Source organism: Acinonyx jubatus, chromosome A3 (assembly GCF_027475565.1).
Source record: "Acinonyx jubatus isolate Ajub_Pintada_27869175 chromosome A3, VMU_Ajub_asm_v1.0, whole genome shotgun sequence".
In the NCBI taxonomy this organism is placed as follows: domain Eukaryota; kingdom Metazoa; phylum Chordata; class Mammalia; order Carnivora; family Felidae; genus Acinonyx; species Acinonyx jubatus.
The window spans coordinates 115,049,580-115,074,156 of NC_069388.1; the positions used below are offsets into that span (position 1 = coordinate 115,049,580).

Below are 24,577 nucleotides of genomic sequence, written 5' to 3' on the forward strand. Positions count from 1 at the left end.
TGAGAGAGAGAAAGTGTGAGTGGGAGAGGAGCAGAGAGAGGGAGAGAGAGAGAATCCTAAGCAGGCTCTACACTGTCAGTGCAGAACCTGATACGGGGCTCGAACTCACAAACCATGAGATCTTGACCTGAGCAGAAGTTGGACCCTTACTAACTTAGCCACCCAGGCACCTGCCTGCCTCTCTTTCTCTTCCTTCCTTCCTTTTCTCCTCCTTCTCCTCCTCCCTTCCTTCCTTTCCTCCTCCTCCGCCTCCTTCTTCTCCTTCTCCTCCTCCTTCTTCTTCTCCTTCTCCTCCTCCTCCTTCTTTTTTCATATATTTTTTTTAAGATTTTTGTCTTCTGAGCAGGGCGAACACTCTTGTCCCCAACTGACTTCTGCGTGTTACCTGGATCTAAGAGACTGTGGTACCTACATGACTTGATTCACTCCTACAGATATTTACCAGAATCCATCTATCCTACCCTTTAGTCTAATCTGTCTACCTTACTACCTTACCTTAAAAAAAAAATTCGTCCCTTCCTTGGCTACTAGAATATAAAAAAGTTTCTTGTTTTAAGAAATTTGTCAGCAAAGTAGCATTGTCTCATGATCTGAACAGATAAATTTAAACTCATTTCATGAGCATGATGATAAAGCATAATTTTTAAAAATATTCCCCTGGGACCCCTGGGTGGCTCAGTTGGTTAAGTGTCCAACTCAATTTTGGCTCAGGTCATGATCTCATGGTTCCTGAGTTTGAGCCCTGCATCAGGCTCTGTGCTGACAGTGCAGAACCTGCTTGGGCTTCTCTCTCTCCCTGGCTGGCTCAGTAGGAAGAGCATGGGACTCTTGATCTGGGGGTCATGAGCTGGAGCCCCACACTTGGTGTAGAGATTACTTAAATAAAAATAAAATATTAAAAAATAATTCCTGGGGCGCCTGGGTAGCTCAGTCAGTTAAGCATCCAACTCTTGATTTTGCCTCAGGTCATGATCTCAGAGTCATGGAATCAAGCTCCACTAAGCAAGGAGCACGGAGCCTGCTTAAGATTCTCTCTCTCTCTCTCTCTCTCTCTCTCTCTCTCTCTCTCTCTCTCTCTCCCTCTGCCACTTCCCCATGTGCACATGTGCTCTTTCTCTCTCTCTCTCTCTCTCAAAGAAAAAAAAAATCCCTACATATAATACTGAAACTTCTCGAGGTTGGCCAACCTTCCCAGTTTGCTCAGTTTCAGCACTGAAAATCCTGGGAAACACCTCAGGCCCAGTCAAACTGGGCTGGTTGGCTCACCTGAGACTTTATGTAGTATTTTACTTAGGTCACACAAAACTCATGCTATGAACGTGAATTGCTCAGAATTCACATTTGACACTTGGATTTAAGTAGTCTAGAAGCAAGATGAATCTGAACTTCAAATCCAAAAGCAATTCAAAACAACAAAAATCCAACATTAAAAAAAAAAAAAAGGAGAGACAAACCCTAAGTAAAATAAAAACAAATTGATTGGAGACAGAAAATCTGACATAGAAAATAACAACATCTTCTTTGATTATTATGAAAATAATAAAGTAGATCTTTAGATTCTCTCATTTTTAAGTACCTTACAATTACTGCTATTACAACATTTTAAACGTACCAAATAATTTAAAGAAAGCAGTCATTTCCTGTCGCTGTATAACTAGACAGGGTCCTTTGGGGCGTTTAGACTTGTTGCTATTATGTGCATTTTTTTCAGATGCTGGCCAACTATCTTTAAAAATAGGACGCTTCAGATTAATGGGTTTTTTAGGCTGATGTGATCTATTTGACCCTGATTTTACATGAACAGTGACAGTAGGCGGTGTCTCACAACACAGCTGATTATGTCTCATTTTGGTTTCCCAAGATTCCTGTAAAAATAAAACATAATAATTTACCACACTCTTGTTCATTTCTATATAAAAACAACTAATCAGATGACATTACCAGATGCAGTCATATAAAATGTTATTGAACTTGCTACTAAAATACTATTTGTGATAGTAACTCACATAAGAAATTGTTTTTATCATTCATTGGTAAGAAATGCTATGTTTCCTTTGGGTAACTGATAACACCTTCTCTTCTCAGTAAGATCCTGTATACCATTTTGCTTTGACTACTAGGGAACCCAAAACCAAATTTGAAAGTTAATTAGAGAAACTATGCTGCACTTATAATCTATTTGTGGTATTCTTTTTTCCTAAAGTTTTAAATTCTGCTTCTACTGACATACTTTTATCATATAGTTGTTATATGACACTTCAAACTTTTTATAGAACAAGGCAAGCTATTTCCAGAAATAAATTATTATCATATCAAATCTTACACTGAAAGTAATCCACCTCCCCACACAAAATATTTTCTTACTGGTAATTCTTTGATATGCTACAAAAATCACTTATTCAACAAGCATTTACTGGTATTTATTGAAAAGTTAAAAACAATTCTAGCAAAGAAATGTAGGGTATACGTGAGGGATTCTCATAAATTGATCACTCTAATTTTTAAATTTGTGAGTGTATGACTTAGTGGTTAAATGAGCCATTGCTTTAGGGAAGAAAGATGGGCTTATCACTGTTTCGCTAAAATAAAGTAACTCTTAAAAAACAGTATCCTTATTGAAATGACTACAGCATTTTTCTCTATCATAACCACAAACTGTTAATTTGAGTGATTGATTTTAAGTGTATATGAATGTACAGTGTTATAATAAAATTAGAAACAAAGTTAATTCATCAATATTTAACAATATGCATAATCACTACCATGTTTGGTGGTAATTAGTTCACATAATTATTACTACAGTTTGTATTACTTTTGTAATACCTTTTTTATACGGTGGTAGGAAATGGACATATGCATAGGCAAAGCAGGAAACTACTCTGAGATCCTAATGAGAACTTCTGAACCCATAACTCACAGTGACCCAAGCATGGCAATCCATAACTCACAGTGACCCAGGCAGCCATGCCTCCCTTGGTGTTCAAGGAGTTAGGTACAGATTCTCCTTCCTGACCCTCAGAAACTTCCCTGCTGAAGGAAGGAATGGAAAATAAGATTGGATATAGTAGGGCTAGATCAGCAATGTCCACTGTAATGTGAGCCACATTTGTAATTTTATATTTTTAAAGCCACATTAAAGAAGTACTAACAAGCAAATGAATCTTCGTAATATGTTTTATGTAATCTGGTATACCCAAAATATCATTTTAGTGTATAATCAACATAAAAATTAATGAGATATTTTACATACTTTATTTTTCATACTGAGTCTTTGAAATCTGGTGTGTATTTTACACTTATAGTAGGTCTCAATTCAGATGCTAAATTTCCAATAGTGAGAGTGAAAAATAGTCCTACCAATACAGTAAAGTAGTGTGTAAGGGACAAATATTTTACACTCCTTCAGTACTTAATTTTAAATTAAAATAAAAAATTTTCAGTTGCACCATCCACATTTCAGGTGCCCAACAGCCACATGTAGCTAGCAGCTATCATATTAGACAGCAGAGGGCTAGATTATGAAAAACTAAGCAGAGGAAATTATATTCAATTGATTCTATAATTGCTCTCCTCCCTCTGTTTCACTTCCCTCCCATCCGCTCATCTTTCTTCTTATATCTAAGGTCCAGCCAAATTTAAGGCAATTATGGAGTTGGGGATGGGTGCTACAAACTCCATAGAAAAAGGAATGGGTGATAAATTGAACCTTGAGACTTCAGAACTTTCTGCTCTTTCCTACCCACCTCGTCTGGGAGACAGCTGGAGGTCTCATCTGCATCTTTTTTTTTTTTCCCCCCGAAGTGAGAGCAGCCTTACAATCTAGATGGAAAAAATTAAAGTCAGGCTTCCCAAACTGGGAGCTAGGCTTGGGGGTGGAATGTGCCAGAATATAGAATAACTATGGCATATCTCCCAGAAGGTAAGTTTTACTCAATGTTAGGTAACTTTAAAAGTGTTGTTATACTAAGATAACCACGGACATATCATGAAACCAGAAGGCAAATTTTGTCAATCAAATAGATAAATATGTTCATAGTATAGCTTTACACTATTCCGTTAAATTCTATATATGTGTTGGGATACTTCATATGAAATTTGAGGAAATAGAGAAAGAACTGTGAAATTCCCCAAACATTGAAGTTAATCAGCAAACACTGGCAGAAAAGTTATGGAGACACTAAGGAGAGAAGCGATCAATGCTACATTCTTACTCGTATTCCACCTTGAGGTAGTTTTAAATTATGCTCTTCATTTAGATGTACTGAAAATAGAGTTCTCATGGAAGCAAGAGGAAAAGAATGCAAGGCAACTAAAAATATGAGAAAGGGTAAGAGACAGGGAAGAAGGAAGGAACCAGAAGAAACTACACTCAAATGGCAAAACCCTGTAGTGGGTTTTTATGTGGACTCCACCAATCTGAAAAAAAATTGTACCAGAATTCACACTTGAATAGGATGTCTGGGGTTTTTTCCCCCCCTTTGGTAAATATACCACAGCTAATTTATAGGTATCTAAAATAAGTTGTTTTCTCTGGGGGTAATATAAAGAGTGTTAGGGTGTGGTGCACAGAATCATACGACAGAATCAGTACTGGGAGACTCAGCTGCCTATATGAAAAATCTAATAGCAACATCTGATGGCGATTCAGGGCAGGCAGGGAAACCTTAACTTCCTTATAATTGCAGCCTTACACTGAACACTTAATATGTGCCAGGCACTGTGTGAAAAGTTTCACATGCATTATCTCATTTAATCCTCAGAACATTTCTATAAAATGGGTTATTATTTTATCCTTATTTTCTAGATGAGAAATTTGAGGCTTGGGGAAGAAGAAATTTGCCCATGGTCACATAATTAACGAGTGATAAACCCAGGATTTGAATCCAGGAATGTCTGACACCAAAGGCCCATATCCTTTAACCACCAAAGAAGTGTTTGCAAAATTAAATGAAATCATGTGTAAAACATCATGGTATGCAGCCCGATATTACTTACTGTCACCCTGCCAGGAAAACAAACCCAGCTTATAAGCTTACACTTTATAAAAATTTAAGTCAAGCATTTGCATGGTCAATACGCAAAATAAATTGTGACTTAGTGGTCAAATATTAGCCATTGCTTTAGGGAAGAAAGACGGGCTTACCACCGTTTTGCTAAAATAAAATAACTCTTAAAAAACAGAATCCTTATGGAAATGACCACAGCATTTTTTCTCCATCATAACCACACACTGTAAACTGTTAAAAAAAACAACACAGCAAATTTAAGAAAAAATATTCTTGGCAAAACTGCTGGAAGCTTTGCTGGGGCTATTATCACAACTCCATAATTTTGATTTTTAAATGTTTTTTTTTTTTTTTCTAATTTAACATCTAAATGGCTATTGAATACTTTTGGCCTCAGCCAAGTGCTAGGTGCTACAGCACTTGTAAAATTGCAGGGCAGAGCTGTTTCAATAAGAAGTTCAAGTCTGATTAGAAATCCACGCAATTAGGTGGAGAAAAGCAGACACTTTGATGATGAGGTGGTCGGAATAAATGGAAGCTGGGCTGGACAGAACCATAGGAGTGAGTTGTGACCGCACTCCTGGGAGCACCACTCCTGGGAGCACCTATTTCCTCATTCCGGATGTTAAGACACGAGACACACCTAGGTGCTCTTAGATCCTGGTACACAGAAGCATTCAGTAAAAATTACGTATTCTATTCTTAGACGTTGTTCATAATACATATTTAGGACGGTTCATGAGCGAAGGAAGTATACGGATCTGCCGAGCGTAGTGCTGCATCCGTGGCCCAAACTCACTACATGGCAGCAGCGTTACTGTGTCTTTTTTGCAGGGAGGCGTGTCTTTCGAGGGAAGAAGAGTCAGACGGTGCCCGGAGAGTCACATTTCACCTCCGGCGATATAACTGAAATGTTAAGATGGTACTGGTAACAGAGACCAGAGGTATTTTTAAACGTGCTTGTGTTCGAGAACAAAATTTGTTAAACAAGCGGGACCTCGATTTTCACATAGCATGGGATTTATCCGTGTCGAAGTGTTCAATTCCTTCAAAAGGTTCTTAAAAAAAAAAAAAAAATCGAAGCCCGCTGGCCCCCAGCCGTGCCGACGGGTAAGAAACCGGCGGCTGGAAACTGTGGGAGGTGGCGCGGGGCCAGGGCACGGACGGACAGAGGCTGCGACCCCACGGCTCCTGGAAGAGGACGCGCTGACGGGGACCCAAGCGGACCGGGGCGGCTCCTCCCCAGAGGATCACGACCGGCGGCGGGCGGCGTCCCCCGGGGCCTCTCCTCCCCGCGAGCGCGCCAGGGAAGGGCCCGCCGGCGACACGGAGGAGCGCAACGCCGCTCCGCGGTCCCCACAGAGCGACCGAGGAAGGGGCAACCTCGCGGACTCCGACCTCGTACGCCCCCCGCCCGAGCCCAGGCCCGAAGCGCCGGGAGGGTGTGCTCCCGTCGCGGCGAGGACACCTGAGGAGACTCGCGGGCCGAAGCGTGTGGGGGAAGGGGGCCGGGACGCCGTCCCATCCTCACACCCGGTGGGCGGCGGGGCCGGGGGCGAGAGGGATGGAAGGACCCGGCGCAGCCGAAACTGGAGGGTGGCCGGCGAGGCCCGAAGCCGGAGCGCGAGCGGAAGATACCTGCCTAAACCTGGGGCCGGGGCGCCGCACAGCCTCCCACGGCACGCTTCGAGGCCTCAGGCGGTTGCTCGCCACTCGCTCCGCAGCGGCACTACCAGCTCAGAGACCTCCCGCCAACCGCGAGCGCGGCCGGCGCGGGCCAATCAGCGCACAGAGCCGCCGCCGGGGGCGGGGCCAGGTTGCGCGCGCCGCGCCCCCGGCTCTAGCTGGAGCGTTCCAGCTCGAGCTCCCGCTGCACCTGCCCGCCGCCCCGCCAGCCTTCTACCGGGCCTTGCTAACCCTCGGGGCCGGACCCTGGCAGAAGCCACCACCCTCCCAGATCTCTTCTGGCCTCCGAATTGATCCCCTTTCCCTTGGACGCTCATTGAAGTCTGACTTGTATCCGAGCCCTGTACCTCGTCTCCAGTTAGATGGGGAAGCCCTGGGGGGCTGGGACTACAGGCCTTCCTTGAATCACTTCCACTTCACAGCACCAAGCGCGATGCCTGCACACAAACACCAGCAGGTACTCGACAAAGAGAGATGTCAATAGTAGGAAGACAAAGAATCAGAGGTGAACTTTGCAGCAGCAATTATTATGCCCATACAGTGACTGCTAGGCTAAAATAACTAAACAGAGGGACACCCCTTAAACTAAAAAAGAAAGGTGTGAATACCGTGTGGCTCTTTGTGACAAGGGGTCATATTGCACTCTTCCGTTTAATCTACTGTTTTAAGCTGTAAATTCTACAGGAACCTTTTGATTTTGGCCTCCTCCTAGCCCTTGGCCATGTGCCTGAGATGTAGTAGGTGATTAGTAAATGTTGAATTGAGTAAATAAAAGGATTCATCATAGCTTTAAAATGTTTTCCCTGATATCCTTTCCTCTTCACTTCCCTTCTACCTACTGTATAACCTGCTTTCTTCCCCCGTTAACATCTCATGGCCTTTTTTTTTTCATGTTGCTACAATGTTTCTAAATTTTTATTGAATGCATAATACTCCAGGGTGGATGGACCCTTCTTTCCTGACGGTTCCCTTCTTTCCTCCTTCATTTGACCTGGCACTCTGATATTCGGGTTGCTTCCAGATTTTTCAGCAACCACAATTATTACACCTAAAAAGAATGTGGCCTTGCCTATTTATGGAACTTCCCAGCAATTAGTTACTCAGCAACCCTGAAGAATGAGTAAGCTAGTTTCCTTCTTTCTTGGGCTCTCACCACAGCAAGATGAGGGCAAAATCACCTTCAGGTAGGAAGACGGTGCAGTCTGGAAACTCATTTTTCCTTACAAATGCCTTCACCTTTCCCCCTTGGCCTTTAAATGGGGGAATGGACCAAGAAGCATCAACTAGTTGTGAAAACCTGTAATATTTCCTCTCCTAGGAAAATGACTGCTTTAAACCTCATTCCTCTGGTTTCCCTGGTCGTTCTTTTTTTCCCCAAAATAGCAGAGTTTACTGTGATAACTAGTTTCCAGCCTTGCATAATGTTTACAAAGCCCACGTATGTCCACTATATGGAAATCACTGTTACAAATGTGAAGCAAGGAAAGTAGCACAATAATGAATAGCGGCGCTATCCTTCTAGAACTTTCTAGACAGATACAGACACGAATAACTAAAACGAGTTGTGGCACCAGAGATGCATATATAACGCAAAGGCAAAGTACAGTTAGGAGAGGGTACTCCTTAGGATCCCCAAGTCTCCACACAGGAATTTGTTTTCACCTAAGTAAAATTTGTACACAAAAGTCAGCAAATATACATAGATGTTAACAAAGCAAGCTATTGGGGAAGAAGCTTACCACTTAAGTTTTGGCTTCAAGTTAAGGGTTATGACCAGCAAGGTCTTCATGAGCCTTCTCATTCTTGGGTTTTTGACTATGTTGGGCCCATGACATAGAGGAAAGAAAATGTACTTTAGAGTCACAGGCCTGGTTTGAATTGAAGCTCTTTCACTTTACTGGCTATATGAACGTGGGCAAATTATTTAACTCTGTATGCCTCAGGTAAGTGTAAAGGTGGGATGATACCCTCTGCTTTGTAAGCGTATGGGACAAATTTGATATTGTGGTAAGTTGTTCAGCAGTGGACTGGCACACAGGAGGTGTGTTACCTTCTTGCCTCCTTCATTTGATCTGGCAACTGGCTGATAGAACTGAATACACATTTATCTAAAGAGCCTTTGCATTATTGCCTACAGTCCTTTTCCTCTTTTCATCCATCCTAATGCATGGCTTTGCTATCTCCTCACTAAAATATTACTGATTGCCCACAGCCTGACCATTCCCTGTACCGCGTGCATCGCCTCTAGTTTGTCCACATTCCACCTTATATCTCCCCACTATTATCTAGTGATTCTTTACTCCATTCTTAGTGACATACTTTTTTCTGAGTATGTCTTAAACTTTCTTTTTTGAGGGGCACCTGCGTGGCTCAGTCAGTTAAGCGTCGACTTTGGCTCAGGTCATGATCTCGTGGTTCGGGAGTTCAAGCCCCACGTCAGGCTCTGTGCTGACCGCTTAGAGCCTGGAGCCCGATTTGGATTGTCTCTCTCTGTCCCTCACACACACTCTCTCAAAATAAATAAATAAATATTTTTAAAAAGTAAAAATAAATAAAAGACCCTTTTTAAAAAAACAAAAACTTTCTTCTTTGAGCTGGCATATAATGTGCTCTTTTTTAAACTTCATTTAAATTTTCTACATGATATTCATCCTTTAAGACCCAGCTCAAGGCATCAGTCCATCATCTGAGTACTTAATAAGTGCAGGACTCTGCCATTCTTGAATTCCGGCAGCATTTTCTTTTTTAAAGGTTTAAAAAAAATGTTTACTTTGGAGAGAGAGAGAGAGCAAGCAAGCAGGGGAGGGGCAGAGAGAGAGAGAGAGAGAGAGAGAGAGAGAGAGAGAGAGAATCCGAAGTGAAGCAGGCTCCAGGCTCTGAGCTGTCAGCACGGAGTCCAACTCGGGGCTCGCTCACGAACACTGAAATCATGACCTGAGCCGAAGTAGGACACTTAACCGACTGAGCCACCCAGGTGCCCCCTGCAGCACTTTCTGAAGTTCTGATTTTTGCAATCTTATTAACCAGCTATTTTTTTATACAAAATTTTTTATTATGTGTACATATAGATACAATTTTACATAAATGGGGTTGCATACATGGTTTAAAAAATGGAATATGTGATATGTACAAAAGAATATATCGTAACATATATGCAGGCAGAGCATAATAAAGCAAAAACTTCAAGAAGCCACTACTAACCAAAAAAGCATGAACCCACCATCCAAGAAATAGAACATAAACAATACTGTTGAGATCCTGTATGCTCTTTGGTGGAAGAGCATACTTTCCTGAAGAGGTGACTTTTGTTTTTCCCATTCCCTTAAGATTCACTGTATCCTTAAATACAGATTGTTTGTACTCTTAATACTTTGTATTCTTTATAGTTTAAGATTTTAACATGCAAATGCAGGACACTGTAAAGCATTTTCATTGTATGGAATTCTGTTCTATGAATATACTGTAATGTATCACCATGCTCCTCTCACTGGTCATTTTTCACTATGAATGCCATGAGTCTTCTTGTACACAGACTTGGTTGGTTATCAGCTGCTGTGCCTCTGTAAAACCGTGTTAGTTATAGTGGGCATAGGTTCTGATTAGTTGGTGTTGGATTGGTCAGTGCCCATGTTTCAAATATTCAAATACTACTTGTGCTTGTATATGCCCCATGGTGCACACTTTTTTATATGTACTTTTCTTATAAAGGCTTTAAAGTGAAAATGATGGATTTTAGGATATGCATTTTACAAAATTATGAATGCTAAATTTATTTCCCAAGTACCTGTACCAAATTAATTATCTATATGCCCAAAGTGGAGCTCAAACTCATGACCCTGTGGTCAAAAGTTGAATGTTCCTCCGACTGAGCCAGCAAAGTGCCCCTAGTTGTACCAATTTTAAGTAAGGGTCCCATTAGTCTACATCTTGCCAAGTTTGTATTTTCGGACTTTTTGTGACTAGATTATCTTTTAAAGTATGTCATAGAGAGTACCTTTGGATTTTCTTTCTAGCATCCCTTTTCTGGTAAATTTTCTACTCAACCTCCCAAACCACTTGGGTGCAGGGATAGCAGCTATATTCATACACTATCATCTCTCTTCTTCACCTGCTGGGAGTCCTAAGGGCACTTGACCCAAGTTGAGCCAAATTCTCTTCCTGGAATGTTGCACTAAGACCCAGAATTCAGCATGGCTGACTGCTCTTTTATATGGAGGCAATAAAAACTGAGAAGTATGAGGATAGAACAATAATCAATCTAACAAGGTATAAGCACTGTATTAGTTTTCTTCACTGTACTTTTTTGTTCCTTACTGAAAATAACCTAAAAAAATTTTTTTTAATGTTTATTTTTGAGAGTGAGACAGAGCGTGAGTGGGGGAGGGGAGGAGAGAGAGGGAGACAGAATCCAAAGCAGGCTCCAGGCTCCAAGCCATCAGCATACAGCTGGATGTGGGGCTCGAACCCACGAACCATGAAATCATGACCTGAAGCTGAAGTTGGATGCTTAACCAACTGAGCCACCCAGGCGCCCCTGAAAATAACTTTCTTGATCTTTCCCCATACTTGCTTCTGCCTATGACATAATCCTTATTTGTTAAATTGAGGCAACAGCCTCACCACTTTCAAGTTTTGATTCCTAGTTTTAAGTATTCACAAATACTAGGTGACTTTTGCAAGACAAAATGTTACACACCACTTTTCTAAAAATGTTTGAAGTGGCTCACAACAAAGGTGACTTGAAGGTCAATTACACAGAGAACCTAGAGGATAGAAAGGGGGAGGGGCAAGAAAATAACCATAAAGATCTTGGAAAGTTTGATTCCGAACAAGAGGCAACTTTCTCTACGTGCCTGTCAGGTGCTAGCTGCGTTTCTTCAAGTAACTAGACACAACTTCTAGCACTTACCAATATTATTACCAAATGAAGATTAGTTTTGACCATAAACTATTTATTTTGGTCTCACAGACCCAGATCAATTTTCTCCTGAAATTACTCCAGCATTCTTGTGAAAGACAAAAAGCAGTTCAAGGAGGATAAATGAAAACTGGAACTTTTTTTTTTTTTTTTGCTAATTTCTCCAAAAGGTCAAGGTGTTTAAACAGTAAGTTTTGAAACTCACTTGCATTCATTAAAAAAAACATTTGAGTGCTTACTACGTGCCAGGCTCCACTCTAGAAGCTGGAGACACATCCACAGAAAAAAAAGAGACAAAAATTTCTGCCTGTATGAGCTTACATTCTAGTCACATACAATTAAACTGATTGAAACCCAAAGGCTTCTAAGGGCCAAATACAACAGTCTTGAAGGAATGCCCACTGTACTAAATGGATCTGTACAATGAAGAATTGATTTTCTTCAAAAAATAGAATAGACCACAATTTGTTTCAATCTGTCAGTGAGCATACGGAGTTTAGGGAACTCAGTTGATTAAAGATTAAGGTACCGCACTCAAAACAGGTGTTACTGTACAAATTCTCTTCAGTGGAGTTACCAGTCTCCACCCAGGCATGAGCTACAAAACCTGAGGCCATTATCCTGGAAGGTAGGGACCTGTTTTTAAAACTTCACACTTTAGTTGTACACTACATAACAGTTCCATGTTGAGAGTTGGGTCTTGGGCTTCTCACGTTTTTCTAAGGTAAGAAAGTAGGTTATTAATTTTCAATTTCATAAATTTCAGTAGTTTTACAAGATCTACCAGAAAATGATTTCTCAAGTGATTCTACCCCTCACCCCTGCCTTCTTAGGAATCCTTACCACACTTGAGAGAGCTAAAGCAACAAAGCTCACAGTTACCCCACAACAGTAGACAGAACAGGTGTGTCTGTCAATAACCTGTCGGGAAATGGCAGCATTTTCAGAAACTGTGCCAACACCAGCTTGAAAATGATATAGGTGAGGTAGCCGGATATAAAAAGTCGCAACACTTTGCTTTTGTTTCCGAGCTCTTTTCTCCGATAAATATACTAGAAGGCTTAAGACTTACTTTGAAGTTAGTTGAAAGTAAACACATACAGGATTCCTCTGGACTACTCCTTTCCTGTTGTACTGTATTTCGTCTTTGTGACTCTGTCAATAATCGGTGTTTATATATGAATAATCTATGATAGTTTCACATGTTGAGTTGTGGTGTCACTGCTTTCTGAGGAAGAATTTTGGCCTGTAAATCTGCTGCATTGCTCAAATTAGGCAGCTGCAAACTGAGCACACCCTCCTACTTGGTGATCCCAGGCCTGTCTCCAGAAATAGACCAAGGCTCCCAACTTTTTGCATGTCGTATCAAAGAAATGCTGAATCTGTAAGCCTCAGGCAGTTAGCTTATTCTCCTCCCCCATTCCACTAGTTACCTTCCACCCTACTGACATTCAAAACATGGGTAACAAGATTTTATAACCGCATTAGCTGGCAAAGTCCCTAAGAGGAGAAAAGCAAAGATTTATGGCCACTTTTATAAAAATACAGTTTAATAAAACTTGCAACCTGAACAGGAAAGTAAATCACAGTGAGAAATTAAAGAAGTTTATAAGTCAACCAATATAGGAGGTGGTGGCTGAGTAACTAAGTTTTGACTTTTATAATTTCCTAATTAGGGAATTTATTTAGAAATTCTGGAATTCGGGGCCCCTGGGTGGCTCACTCAGTTGAGCATCTGGTTTCAGCTCAGGTCATGATCTCACGGTTCGTGGGTTCAAGCCCCACATTGGGCTCTGTGCTGACAGCTCAGAGCCTGGAGCCTGCTTTAGATTCTGTGTCTCTCTCTGGCTCTGTCCCTCCCCGACTCAACGCTCTGTCTCTCTCCCCCTCTCAAAAATAAACATTAAAAAAAAAAAATTCTGGAATTCAAATACACAGGTAAAATCCAATCTCAACAAATCAAAATTGTTACACTATATCTAAACTTCACTTTTGTTGAAGTAAATTTTAAAGAGACTATAGATAAAACTCTACATGTATACTTGCATGGAATCAGTTTATGTCTTATTTAACTACTGTTTTGCAAGGTATGCTGTCACTTTAAAATATTTTTAACTGCTTTTTAGCTGTTTAAGGAAATTATGAAACACTGAAAACTACCAGCAAAGAAATACAGTATTTCTAAGTGGATGCCCCTGGTCTAGTCAGGTAGGGTCTTCTCAGGCACAGCTCTGATTCAGGGCTGGATTCATAAGGAAATGAGGTTAATGAGGTTAATGCACCAGGAGCAGAGTAAACTTGACCATTTCCTTCTCTGACCACATTTTCAGCGTAAAGATGTGACAGAAAATAATTGGTTCTTTTGGTTCAAGAGTTATGGTTGCCAAGGAGACAAAGGAATAGAACTGCATTTATAAATGAAGATGTTACTTCAGTTCCTTGGCTCAATATAATGCACTTTTTATATTCCTTAGGGACACATCTCAATATGTTCCTGGCTTTCCCTCATATGAGTTTTCTTTTTGAATGACATATATATCCTCTGAACACTGTTAACACTTCCAATTACCAACCACCTTTTAAGCTTTAAAATTCTTCTTGCTGGCATTTTGACTCAACACTTTGTACAAACCAGTCTGGATGATCATGATTAAAATTTGTGCACAAACAAAATTAAAACAATGAATTTGTTAAAACTTCAAACACAAGGGGTAGTACATTGCAAATGATTCTTTCCATTCAAGAACTAGCAAAAATTTAACCTAATCCATGTGATCCATCACATTAGCATGTTTGATTTTAAATGTCATGACATTTGGATTACAGATAAATTTGAATATGGAAATCATTAAAAAATCAGAGAGAAAGAATGCTATAAATCAGTGACACTAGAATCCGGGTATTTTTCTCCTAAGAAATGAAGTTTTATTTATTTGAAGTGGCACTGTTACCAAGTAAGTAATCTTTGTAACACATTATATGACAGAAACTTGTAATGTGGTTTTAAGACTCCTCAAATAACCTGAATTTATTTTTTTGAGTAATCTCTATACTCAATGTGGGGTTTGAATGCATGACCCTGAGATCAAGAGTCATATGCTCCTCTGACTGGGCCAGCCAGGCATCCTACTGCTCGAGTAATTTTTAAAACATGATAAATTTCCATCCTTTCATTCAGTGACCAATATTACTTTCCTTAATTTACTATTTTTTCATATTCAATACTGACCAGGATGAATTATTATTTTAAAAACATAGTAAGTCAAATTCAAATTTGTGTTTTGACTAATACAGAGATTAATAAAAGACTGCCTTGTCTCCTGCCAAAGGTTTATTTTTCTAGACTTCCATCACTATGATTACTTTAAAATTCTATTAGAAACTGCTCACCTTACATTTCAATTAGGATATTTAAATCACATTACATAAAAGCCTATGTGATCTAACCTAATAGAACACATGCAATACAAGAACACTTTCAGAAAAGAAATCAACTCAGTATATGCGAAAGATACTGAAATCTGTTTGAATAGAATGTGTGTTTAAATGTCTCATTGTAAAGGGGAAAAAAAAAAAGAGGAATAAAATGACCAGTCAGGCTTCATATCAATTAGACAACTTTTACTAAATGAGAAAACTACATTTAAAATGTGCTTTAAAACAAAATGGAATTAGAAAAAAAGACATATGCATTTGAAAGAACTTTGCACTGTGCTGAAAATCAAATCTCTTGCAGAAATACAATACACCAATTCATAAAATGTAAGTTAACAGAATTCTCAATTTAACATTTTCAAAGACAATATTAAGGTCAAGAATTTCACATCAATGGTAGCACATATAGAAGAAGGGCATTATAAATATGATGTCCATCCCTATGAAGCTTACAAATTTGACAATACTCAATAAAAGCTTTTAGAATCACATCCAAAAGGGTCGCATCCAAAGTATCTCAAATCTGTGTCCTGTAAGTTCTCCTTCTAAAATCCTTATGTTGACTTTTCTACTCCTTGTTAATACTAACCCTTTAAAAAAAGAGAACAGGAAAAGAAATGCTGCAATAAACCCTTGATCATGTACAGAAATTATTGCTACTATAGCTCACTACAAAGCATGTCTATACAATATTGGATGAACTTTGATCATGAAAAATCAGAATAAAAATCTTTAGTGACATAAGCCTTACAATCGTATACAACATTCACATGGCAATATTAGACAGTTAAGCACCCAATAACCATCGTTGACAAAATGTCCCACTGACCAGCATTCATTTAAATACATCCTTCGTACAGAGGGAGGAAAAAAGAGATAGTGTCAGCTTTCCAAGGCTTGTCAAAAAAGGATTCTCATGTTCTGTGGATCTAAAAACAAATAGCAACAACAACAACAACAACAGCAACAACAAAAACCCAAAAAAAAAAAAAAAAAAAAAAAAAACCACAAACAAAACCAATGCAGGTGAGGGTGTTACCAGAAAGTTAAGCATGCCAAAAGGTGTTTCGTGCGAATTAAAACCTAAAACCAAGGTACCACATAATCACATTACCAACTAGTTGGGTAATACTATATGAGCCTTATCTTAAAGTTAAATGAAATGCTACTGCACAATAGAGCATCAATAAGTTAAAAATTAGAGTGCACAAATCCAAATCAGTGGCAATTGCTGTATAAAGCAAAATATTCACTATCAGCTGTGAAGTTTGCCCAGTCAAACTGTTTGATTCAATCACTGGATTGGATAGTTGGTCTATTTTTTTTGAAAAATATCAATCTTTAAAATTCCTTTTTACTGTAATGAGGCATAAGTTTTCTTAGTAAGATTAAACAGGTACATAAGTAAATAAGCGAGGGAAAATAATAGTTGGTGAATGTCTTTAAAGCTCTTCCCACATTTCACTTGTAAAAATGTTCAGGGAAAAAAAAAATTAATATTTGCCATTATTCTAGCAAAAAACAAAACAAAACAAACAAAACAAGCCCAAAATAATTAAACGACCAAGCAACACTAAAACCACATTACACAGATGGATCATCATGCTTTCATCTGGTTTAACTATCACATCTAGTTTAACTGGGATGCTTTTCAACTTTAAAAACTGTGATACGTGAAGATGTAACTTTAATGGGTAATTCTGAATTTGAATTTAACTTTGCTGAATATTATAACAGAGTATACTTATTACAATACAGTGTAGCACATCTTTCTATTAGAAAAAAATTTAAGATCCTTTACCCGTCTCCTTAAGTTAAAGGTGTGACATCATAAAGGGTGTCAAATGGCTGGATGGTTTTACAGTGCACACTTATATATTATGAAGTATGTCCTTAACAAATCTGATGGTTTCTTTATAGAGTTCCTTTCTTCACCTTTTCTTCGGTGGATTAGCTGTTCGAGGTGGAGTGACAGGACGTCCTGAATTCAGTCCACCATACTGGTACTTAGCTTTCTTTTCAGATGGTTTCAATATCTTAAAATAAATAATTTATTAACAGTGTTACTCTTTCAAGTGCAATAAGTTTAAGAAAATTATTGTTATAATAGTGGGCTTTTCAAAAAATGACATAAGTTTTAAAGGTTCAATAAAAGTATGGAAAACAAGAAAGTTCCATGGACAGCTCTCACATTTAAAGTGTGCAGATGACTAAATATTTGAATATTCTTATCATCTGTCAAGCCACTGGTAATTCAAAACCTTAAACACACAAATCCTATCAACTACCCAATCCTTAGATTTAAGTAAAAAAATTTTTTTAAATATATCTCTGTGGTGAGGAAAGAACATTTAGTTTATGAGTCAAAAGACCAAGGTTGACTAACAGACACAAGAAAATATACTCAATGTCACTCACTGGGGAAATACAAATCAAAACTATGATGAGATACCACCTCACACCTGTCAGAATGGCTAAATTTAACAACACAGGAAACAACAGGTGTTGGCGAAGATGTGGAGAAAGGGGATCCCTCTTACACTGTGGATGGGAATGCAAACTGGTGCAGTCACTCTGGAAAACAGTACGAAGGTTCCTCACAAAGGTAAAAATAGAACTACCCTATGATCCAGCAATTGCACTACTAGGTGTTTACCCAAAGGAACAAATGGAGTACACGTGCACCCTAATGTTTATAGCAGTGCTATCAATAATAGCCAATTTATGCAAAGAGCCCAAATGTCCACTGACTGATGAATAGAACATACAATGGAATATGACTCAGCCAATCCAAAGAATGAAATCCTGCCATTTGCAATGATGTGGATGGAGCTATAGTGTATTATGCTAAGCGAAATACGTCAGAGGAAGACAAATACCACGTGATTTCACTTGTGTGGAATTTAAGAAACAAAACAGATGAACACAGGGGAAAGAAAAAAAAAAGGGAGGCAAACCATAAAACAGACTCTTAGCTATAGAGAACAAACTGAGGGTTGCTTGAGAGGAGGTGGGCAGGGGGATGAGTTAAACGGGTGATGGATCAGTCACAATGTTTATCCCATAGTATATTTGCTCATCTAGTATCAGTTGTAAACAGAATTGTATTTTCCATTATATCTTCTAACTGCTTGTGGTTTTCATATTTTAAAGCTATTGACATTTGGTTATTAGTATTAAATGCTAATATTTTATTACATTATAAAATATTAGGAGCAAAAAAATAAATGGGTGATGGGTATTAAGGAGGAGTACACTTGTACAAGCACTGGGTGTTATATGTAAGTGATGGATCACTAAATTCTACTCCTGAAACTAAGAATACATTTTATGTTAACTAACTAGAATTTAAATAAAAACTTGAAACAATAAAATAATAATAATTCTGCCACTATTTACAGGATAGTCACAAACCCTTTAATTTTTATGTGTAGATCTTAAAATTATTTACATATTTTATGTATCATATCAGTTAAAATGTACATGTCGATGATTTAAAAGTATTTATAGTTGTACAACCATTGCTGTAATCTAATTTTAGAGTTTTTGTCAGTCCAAAAAGAAATCTTGCTCCCATAAGCAATCATTCTCCACTACTCTAACTCCCTTCAATTCTGAGGAAAAACTAATTCTTCTCTATTGACCTGTCTTTTCTGGCTATTTCACATAAATGAAATCATACAATATGTGGTCTTCTGTGACTGGCTCCTTTCACTGAAATCATGTTTTTGAGGTTCATTTATGCTGTAGCATGTATCAGTATTTCATTACTTTTAATTGTCAAACAATATGCCATTTTATGGATAGTCCACATTTTGTTTTCGTTCTTTACTTGATGGACATCTGGGTTGTTTCCATTTTTTGGCAATTATAAAGAATGCTCCTATGAATATGCATATACCTGTATTTGAGTACCTGCCTTCAGTTCTTTTCGATATACCTATGAGTGGAATTGCTGGGCCACAAAGAAACTCTATGTTTCACTTTTTAGGGAGATGCCACACTGTTTCCAAAAGCAGCTGCATCATTTTCCATTCCCACCATCACTATATGAAGTTTCCAACTTTTCTGCATCCTCATTAATTCTTGTTATTATCTGATTTTTTAATTGTATTTATTCTGGTGGATGTAAACAGAGCTTTAGCCTACATTATACATAGAAATTTCAGTATTTACATACAAGTGTGTAGAAATGATTTAAGAAGCATTTCTTAGAACTATTCAGAGCATCACAGTGTCTCACTGAAGAAGAAATCCAATTCCACTATGGCAAATGCTGAAAGATAAGGTCTAGTTCCTATCCTTAAATTATAAATGAGAAGTCACGTGTTTATATTCAGGTGTACTAGCTGACAGAAATAGTAATAAAATAAAGGGAAAGAGGGATAGAAAAGCCCGTCCACATTTAAAGAAAGAGACATATAGTATATGCAGGAGAGGCACATAAAATACCCTTTGCAAAAATAAAGCACTGAAGTTGTTTTAGTCTGTGAACAAGAATGATTTATAAGTAGCACACTATGAAGCCAGAGTTGGTCTATTTCTAGCAAAAGGAAACAAAATCTAAGTTATTAACTGAATTCACATTCTTTTAGTAGGTTAAGCCCCTATTCAAGAAGTCATACAGGAATTTAACAACTTAAACATTTGCATCAAGAATGACTGACATAACTTAGGGTCTCTAAAACTCTAATACTTGATATACACCAAAAAGTCCAGAGCATTTGCGAATGAAAACAGAAATCTCTAACAAGTCTATGAGTGATAATCACTTCTGAATAAAACTGATTTATATGTATTTATACTATACCTGAAATGAACACATCAAAGTTTCATCCACACTCATCATTCCACCAGCATTATCAAACTCGCCACAGTAATTTGGGGCTGAAAATAGGGTTACCAATTGTCGTTTAGCAAAAAATTCATATCCATCTTCCACCACCTGTGAAAGGAAAGGTCAAAAGAAAAACCACATTTATTTATAGCTGATTCTCAACTGTCTATATTACTGAGATTAATGTGACAAAGACCTAAAAATAAACACTGTTTTGTTTTGGAAGCTTGATTTTTATTTCTAAACTTGTCTTAGAATATTAAAATATTTAGTATGCCTTTTCTATAATGGCAAGGATTTAGCTTAAATGAAATAGTACACTTATGATAAATAAAATGTTTAAAAATCATACCATTTCTAAGGCTCTCCGTATGCTGATAGGTATAGTGTCTACAGGAACCTTACAAACCTAGTACTTCTTTGTTGATGACATTATATCACAACTACAGAATCCTTAATCTTTAATGATTTAACATGATTTCTAGAATCTGTTGTCAATTTGAACGATTTAAACAATGTATATTTCTCAGCTCTACAATTATGAGAAGTCAATAACATAAATATTTTATATTTATTTACAGTAGGCAAGAATAATTTTTGAAGTCTTTTAGGCATCCTTTGATTAAGCAAAATTATCCTACAATACTTGCTCCTAAGAAGTACCTCCAAAACAATTTACATTTTAAAAGAATTCCTACTATACTATCAGGTACATGTTCCTATTGTAATTACCTCATGGTAGAATTTAGATATTAACCTTTTCTGTTAAGATCTTGGTCACCTTATCTATTCCAGCTCGGCCACAGTGTTTGGAACTCAGTGTATCCTTTTAGTTCCTAGTCTTATTCACTTGTTCATTCATACATTTACTAAATAAACAGGTTTATTGTAAAAGGACATATGTGTAGTTTGTGGTGTTTCCCATCAGAAGTCTCTTAATTTTAGAGATAGGTTTGAAAATAAGCAGAACAGGATTCTGGAAGTGTCTGGAAAAAGACTGTCCAAACCAAGGTAGTTCAATAATCTGACTTCTTTAAAAAATCCTTTAAAAGTTTTATTCATTTATTGAGAGAGAGAGAGAGAGAGACAGAGAGAGAGAGAGAGAGAGAGAGAGAGAGAGAGAGAGAGAGAGAATATCCCATGTAGGCTCTACACCACCAAGCACAGAGCCTGATATGAGGCTCAGACTCATGAACCGTGAGATCATGACCTGAGCTGACGTTGGGTGCTTAACTGACTGAGCCACCCAGGTGCCCCCATCATCTATTTTTGAAAAGATCTATGAAGGGAAATATATTGCTAAAAAAATTGATTATTAGTGGGTATCTTATTAGGAAACTTAGCAACTCTGCACTGTTATCTAGTAGAAAACTTCTATTAATTAGCTAAATCATAAACACAGTATTTACCAAATCTTTGCAAAAGCAAAGGATTTGGGGACTTGACTTCATTTCAACTGAGTTAGGATCCTAATTCTGGTAGGAAGAAGACCTGTGATATACAACATATGCAGAAAATGAGAAACCAATCATCTTTGTTTATCCATAGATCACATAGAAAAGTAGTCAAGTGTCATAGGGAGCAAAGCCCTCCCAAAAAGGGAAGTACTGTGGCACAGCATCTACTTAACAAACTTTCTTTTAACAGACAAAGAAAAAACAAGGAATCTTTAAAAGTATTACACTTAGAAATTTCAAATACTTTTAGTACTTTCAAAAGTAAACAGAAAAGATTTATAAAAATGTCTTTCACTGAATGTATTTACCAGTCATATTTTAAAGAGCATGAGGACTTGACATATCAAATCATTAAAATAAGCTTTTGCTAATTAATTCATTTATTCAAACACTAAGTGCACACTGCAGTATGTAAGTTTACAAGGCAATGGATATTTGGGGCTCCTGGGTGGCTTAGTCAATTAAGGGTCTCACTCTAGACTTTGGCTCAGGTCATGATCTCATGGTTCGTGAGTTTGAGCCCTGTGTCAGGCTCTGTGCTTGGGATATTCTTTCTTTCTCTCTCTCTCTCTCTCTCTCTCTCTCCCCCCCCTCACCCCACCTGTGCCTACCCTGCATGCGTGCGCACGCATTCTCAAAATAAACAAACATTAAAACAACAACAACAACAAAGCAATGGGTATTTAAAAGTCAACAAATCACAATCCCCTCCTTGAAGAGTACAGAATATAGTAGTGGTGGTGGACATTAAAAAAAAAAAAAAAAAAGTAAACCTAAATAAACTTTATTTTAAAAATAAGTATGTATTTTTATAATGAAAGCTCAAAGACACACAAAAGGAGATAGAGTTCAATAAACTCTCATTCTCACCATCCTTATTCAATAATTACCAGGATTCTGCTACATTTGTTTCATTTACTCTCCCTTTTTTCTCTGATGTATTTTACTTTTTTTTTAGTAATCTCTACACCCAACGTGGGGCTTGAACTCACAACCAAGAGAGAGGTGCACGCTCCTTTGACCGAGCCAGCCAGGCACCCCGATGCTGATGTATTTTCAAGCCAATCCTAGACATGTCATCTTGCTTCTATATACTTGGGTATGTATTTCTAAAAAATGGACATCCTTCTTACATAGTAACGTTATTATCCTAAGATTTAAACAATGAACAATGACTCCTTGATATCTAACACCCAGTCTATAACTGAATTTTTCCAAGTGTCTCAAAAGTATCCTTTAATACTATGGTCATTTGATTGTTATCTAAAATACATATAAACATATTAAAATGGGATCAAGTATTTCTAGAAAGCTTCAGACAAGTGCCAAAAATTCTGCCAGCATTGTAGTATACTGCAAAATATAAATTAGTTTGAAACACCCTCCTAGAGGGTGAGAAAGGGTTAACAAATCATTAGATTGTTAATTGTGAGATCAAGGTATATAGGCTTCATCTCTCCTACACTGCTTTCCTTATATAATTAGTTTTAGATCTTCGTTTCCTCAAAAACAAAAAAAGCAGACCTGTGTAAATAAATATTAAAATGTTCAAAAGTTTCAGATTTCATACCTGATGAGCTCGACAAATCAAATCTAAATCATGACGATTCAGAAATTTACTGACTACATCAGCTCCAAAAGTGAAGGAAACACCACGATCATTTTCTCCCCAGCCTTGCACATCCTTATCTGGGTCAGACCACAGCAAATCACAGAGCAAACCTTTAAAGAATAAAAACACAACAATGAAAAAAATAAAACAAAGTTTATAAAGTATATCTGTATCACATTTCTTCTCATGCCCTCTTACCCTCTAATAAAGAGTAACAATCACTTGCTTCCTAGTACCCCAGCCTATTGAATTTAGCCACTCTTTGCTATCCCACCCATATAATTTTGCCTGGCTGAAAGTAGCACTTCCCAACTCTTCCCACATACAAGAAATATGTGCATGGCACACTCTAAGCACACAATATATGGAAAAGGCCATTCCTTCTATACATAGTTACTCCATACGAACAAGCAATTGACCCAGCAGCATTTCCTGAATAGAGAGGCTACTTACACTATTTCTGGGGGCCAATCTATTAAATTAATCCATTTTATTTATCCCTAAGCCAATAACACACTAAAGCTTTTAAAAAAATCTTTATATTTGGTAGGGGTAGTATCCCCACTTAATGCTTTTCTCCAGGATTAACTTGGTTACTTTCACATATATATTTCTGAATCAGTTAGTACAATTCTATGAACCCAACTGAGATTTCACTGGAATTGTATCTGATCTAATGATCAATTTGAGGGAAGAAAACATTTTCTATAAAAACCTGGAGGATTTAAATGAAATATGGATGAACAAAATGAGAACGGATCCTTGGCTTCAGTGTCAGGCATAAGAAAAGAAGTCAGAGCTAAAAATATTTGAGTATCTTCATCATACTCATAGTAGTATAAATCTTAGGAGGGACTCAAACCACCTTGGGAATGTCAAGTGAGAAGACCAGTAAATGAACTCTGAGGAAGCAAACATTTAATACGCAGGCAGAGAAAGGAGAAAGGGGAATGAGCAAAAAGTACTGAGAAGGAATAGTCAAAACAAAAGGAAGAGATTAGAACAGTAGAGATCTCCTGAAAGGGGTAAGAATTATCTAGAAGTAGGAAATGGTTAAGATTCAAGTACAATGAACAAGTAGAGCAGGATAAAAACCAAAAAATGCCTACCTTTTTATAGACTCTTTGGATCTTAAGAGTAGGAAATGTACTTAGTAACCATCTAGTCCAACCCTACTTGATGAATAAACAACTCCCCTTTACAAAATTACCAATATGGAAAAAGACAGTCTCTTCAACAAACAGTGTTCGGAAAACTGGAAAACAGTATGCAGAAGAATGAAACTGGACCACTTTCTTTCACCATACACAAAAATAAATTCAAAATGGATGAAAGACCTAAATGTGAGACAGGAAACCACCAAAATCCTAGAGAACACAAGCAAGCAACCTCTCTGACCTCAGCTGCAGCAACTTCTTACTAAACACGTCACCAGAGGCAAAGGGAACAAAAGCAAAAATGAACCACTGGACTTCATCAACATAAAAAGCACAGCAAATAAACAATCAATGAAACTAAAAGGCAACATTCAGAATGGGAGAAGATACATGAAAATGACATATCAGATAAAGGGCCAGTATCCAAAACCTATAAAGAACTTATCAAACACCAAAACAACAATCCAGT

General features: G+C 37.9%; 2 protein-coding genes across 9 annotated transcripts in view; both read right to left on the minus strand.

The window, feature by feature from the left end:
• Window positions 1-6,889, minus strand: part of SPDYA (speedy/RINGO cell cycle regulator family member A) — a 37,877-nt gene extending 30,988 nt beyond the window's left edge. For 2 of the 6 annotated variants that reach the window (XM_053201064.1, XM_027033466.2), the window contains exons 1-3: window positions 5,650-5,788; window positions 2,949-3,030; window positions 1,613-1,865 (exon numbers count right to left, since the gene is read on the minus strand). In XM_053201064.1, the coding sequence (XP_053057039.1) occupies window positions 1,613-1,865; window positions 2,949-2,966 (271 nt within the window). In that variant the 5' untranslated portion in view covers window positions 2,967-3,030; window positions 5,650-5,788. The other 4 variants (XM_053201065.1, XM_027033465.2, XM_027033463.2 and 1 more) reach the window with 4 other exon arrangements.
• An 8,321-nt stretch (window positions 6,890-15,210) lies between these two features.
• PPP1CB (protein phosphatase 1 catalytic subunit beta) overlaps window positions 15,211-24,577 on the minus strand; it is a 42,748-nt gene continuing 33,381 nt past the window's right edge. For all 3 annotated transcript variants that reach the window (XM_027033461.2, XM_053201066.1, XM_027033462.2), the window contains 3 exons: window positions 22,910-23,061; window positions 19,856-19,990; window positions 15,211-17,081 (listed from right to left, as the gene is read on the minus strand). In XM_027033461.2, coding sequence (XP_026889262.1) covers window positions 16,977-17,081; window positions 19,856-19,990; window positions 22,910-23,061 — 392 coding nt within the window. In that variant the 3' untranslated portion in view covers window positions 15,211-16,976. The remainder of the gene's footprint in view (window positions 17,082-19,855; window positions 19,991-22,909; window positions 23,062-24,577) is intronic.